General features: G+C 46.7%; 1 protein-coding gene across 3 annotated transcripts in view; it reads left to right on the forward strand.

The window, feature by feature from the left end:
- Positions 1–2,976, forward strand: part of ADAM8 (ADAM metallopeptidase domain 8) — a 57,846-nt gene that overhangs the window by 44,436 nt on the left and 10,434 nt on the right. For 2 of the 3 annotated variants that reach the window (XM_025214679.1, XM_025214681.1), the window contains one exon: positions 1,269–1,464. In XM_025214679.1, coding sequence (XP_025070464.1) covers positions 1,269–1,464 — 196 coding nt within the window. The remainder of the gene's footprint in view (positions 1–1,268; positions 1,465–2,976) is intronic. The other variant, XM_025214680.1, reaches the window with a different exon arrangement.

The following is a 2,976-nucleotide window of genomic DNA, read 5'->3' on the forward strand; positions in this document are numbered from 1 at the left end:
GAGTGTGCTTCTGGCAGGAGTTGAGTTGGTATCATTACATCTGTCTCACTACACCCTCTATTGATGAGCAGCAGTATTCAAAGGGGCCAGAAAACAGAGTATGCTAAAGAAGAGGCTGCCAACTAGGTGGTCAGACAGACAAACTGTTAGGTGATAATCGTAGGTACCCAGGGTCAACAGTTTTCATAATTTAAAATAATATTTCCTTCTAAACATGTAAGCAGGCCCTAACACCCAATAGATTGCTTGAACTGGGGTGACTTAGATTTTGATTCTGCAAGCACACTTGCATATGCTTAACTCTAAGTATCCGTATACTCAGTGAGTTAGAGCTAAAGCTTGAAGCTAGTTTAAGCATATGGTAAAAGTCAGTGCACTGCTGAACTACAGCCTGATTCAGGTGAGTATGAAACTCAGCTTCCCATAACAGGTTAAAGTAGCAGAGCATTCCACTTAAAGGGGGAGAGCTACAGCTAGTGTCGAATATTCTACCTTTCCTGCAGTCAAGCTGTGAGCCTGATCCGCAGGCCTAAATGGTACTGAACATTTCTACCCCACTTCCAGCCAAGGGTCATTTTAGCTAATGGGTATTACTGACCCTATATACAGACGTGGAAAGTGAGGCACAGAAAAGGGATGTGAAGGCCAGTCAGACGCAGAGCCAGGAATAGATCACCATCCTGCTTTTCTAGATCAGAGATTCCTTCCACTTGAGGTAGTTTAACAGAAAACCAAGCTGTTCCTTGCAGTTGAATTTGAGTTGCTATAGGAGACTTTCACCGTGGCATATATGGACTTGGAAAGGCCTGATCTTTGGGTACTCTGGGACACTAAGGCTGTGCTGATTTACACCAGCAATGGTTCTAAGCCTGCTTGGTCTTATTCCCAGCCTTCTCACCATGCTGGCAAAACTGATGGATTCAGTCACATTAGCAATTTTGAGTCTGTGAGAGTTACACTTCAAACCTCACACAGCTCTCAGCCTTGGCACTACACACCAGTATGCCACAAGATCTCCTTGCCTCCCTCTTCTGATACCTCAGCTGAAATGAAAGGCCAGTTTGCAGAGGCTGGTTTATTCTCTTGAGCAGGGCAACATAAGGACTCAGGTAAAGAGTCAATAAGCATAGATACTCTGCACCTTGCTGTTCAGATGCCATCATAGCCATTCAGGCTGAACACAGCCTATCGGAAAAGGAGAGGACTTTTCCTCAAGGTGAATCCGTGACAATCTGATTGATTTTGTGCTGTGTTTGTGTCTGTTTCAGAAGAGTCGTAACCAACACCAGCACTCCTGCTGGACTCTCTAACCCCTTGTTTCAAGAGAGCTACAGTAATGGAAACACAGGGAATGCCCTGCAGAGATCTGGCATTGGTAGGCCAAACTTGATTGCTACAACGTTGGACCTGAAGGGCTCCAAGTCTGTGCAGATCCCAGTAGGTCCCAGCTGGCCACCACTGGAGGTAAATGAGGCACAGGCTGCCTGACCTATGCATTAGGATGGTAGCTTTTATGTATGAAGAGTGTGATAAGGGAATTCTGATGGAGCTTTGGAGAGATTCTGGACTCCCAGCACCATTAACCTGCCAGAACTTTGTAAAAAGGAGCTCATTTTTCTCCACAGTATCTTTTTATAATCTATTCAGTGGACCTTGATGAGCAGGGATCCAGGTTTTCTGTTTGCCACAGTAAAATGTGGTAAAATGCAGATGTTCTCATTTTAAGGAGCACCCACCCTGGCCCCATCCCACTCCCTTCCTCACTGCAGGCACCTCGATCTGCCCTCCAAACCCCTTCCCTCCCCCCTCCCCTTCCACCACAACAGACTTACCAGCCGGACACTGCTCTTCAAGCTGTTGGGCTGCATATCAGAAATTGGATCGGTATCGGCCAATATGCCTCTTTAAAAATCGGCTATTGGTATTGGCCCCAAAAATCTCTGTTGGTGCACCCCTAGTATACAGCAATATAAATGGTTAAGAATCTGTTTGCACAGAGCTGGAGAGGGTCTGAAACAGGATCCTGAGCAAGATCCTGGTCATACCCAGTTCACTGTCCCTTTCAATATCTGCTCTCTGCCTCTGTGTGACACAGGATGCTGGGCTAGATGGATCTATGGTCTGATCTAGTACATGCTGATTCTTATGTTGTTCTTATGACTCTAAGTGATGGGAAGAGTGTCTGGGGAGAGGCTGGGCTTGTACCTCCTGCATGCCTAGGCACTTAGCTGCTTCAGTTATAGCAAGGATCTCTCAGTGGACTCATGTCCAGCTGTTTTATACAGCCCTTTGCAAGCTGGGTATAGGCTCAAAGCCACCCATATTGGCATATGACAACCCAGGCTGGTGCTTCCTGATGACCTGGAGTTTATATGTGCTTTATAAGTTTGCCAGGTTAAAACTGGGAAACCAGATCTTACTGAGGAAGTGTATAACTTTCCTTCAATCCCAGAGTACATGTGCTAATCTGAGCAGGAACAGGTCTGTAGCTTGGGAAGGGAAAGTACCAGGAACTGGATTAGCTACTGTACCATGCATGGTTCTTGCTGCATCCTGGCTGGGGCATTGTGTTTTGCCTACAGTTCTGGTCTTTGATGTGGGAAGGTCACTGCTTAGCAGCAGAGTGCATGACCACCCCCTTCACTTTAAATCCCAGGGCTCACAGTGATTTATGGCCAGCCCTGCATGTGCTGCAATAGGCATGTGTCTGAGTGAAGAGTGGGAGCCTCAAGGCTGCACCTGAGCCTTGTCTATAGAGAGAAGGGTTACTGTGTACCTCAGTTTACGTATATGTGTAGACAAGGTACGTGCACCATGAACAAGGTGCATCTGGCATGCTTCACAGGGAATTGAAACAGGACTAGGATAGATGGACCCTGCTCTGCTATGCTGTGCTCAGGCAGCTCTGTAGACCAATTCTTCTGGGTGAATGGTTGTCTTCAGTAACCTCAGTCTACCACTGATGTGCTCTTTCCC

Source organism: Alligator sinensis, unplaced genomic scaffold (genome assembly GCF_000455745.1).
Source record: "Alligator sinensis unplaced genomic scaffold, ASM45574v1 scaffold675_1, whole genome shotgun sequence".
NCBI lineage: Eukaryota > Metazoa > Chordata > Crocodylia > Alligatoridae > Alligator > Alligator sinensis.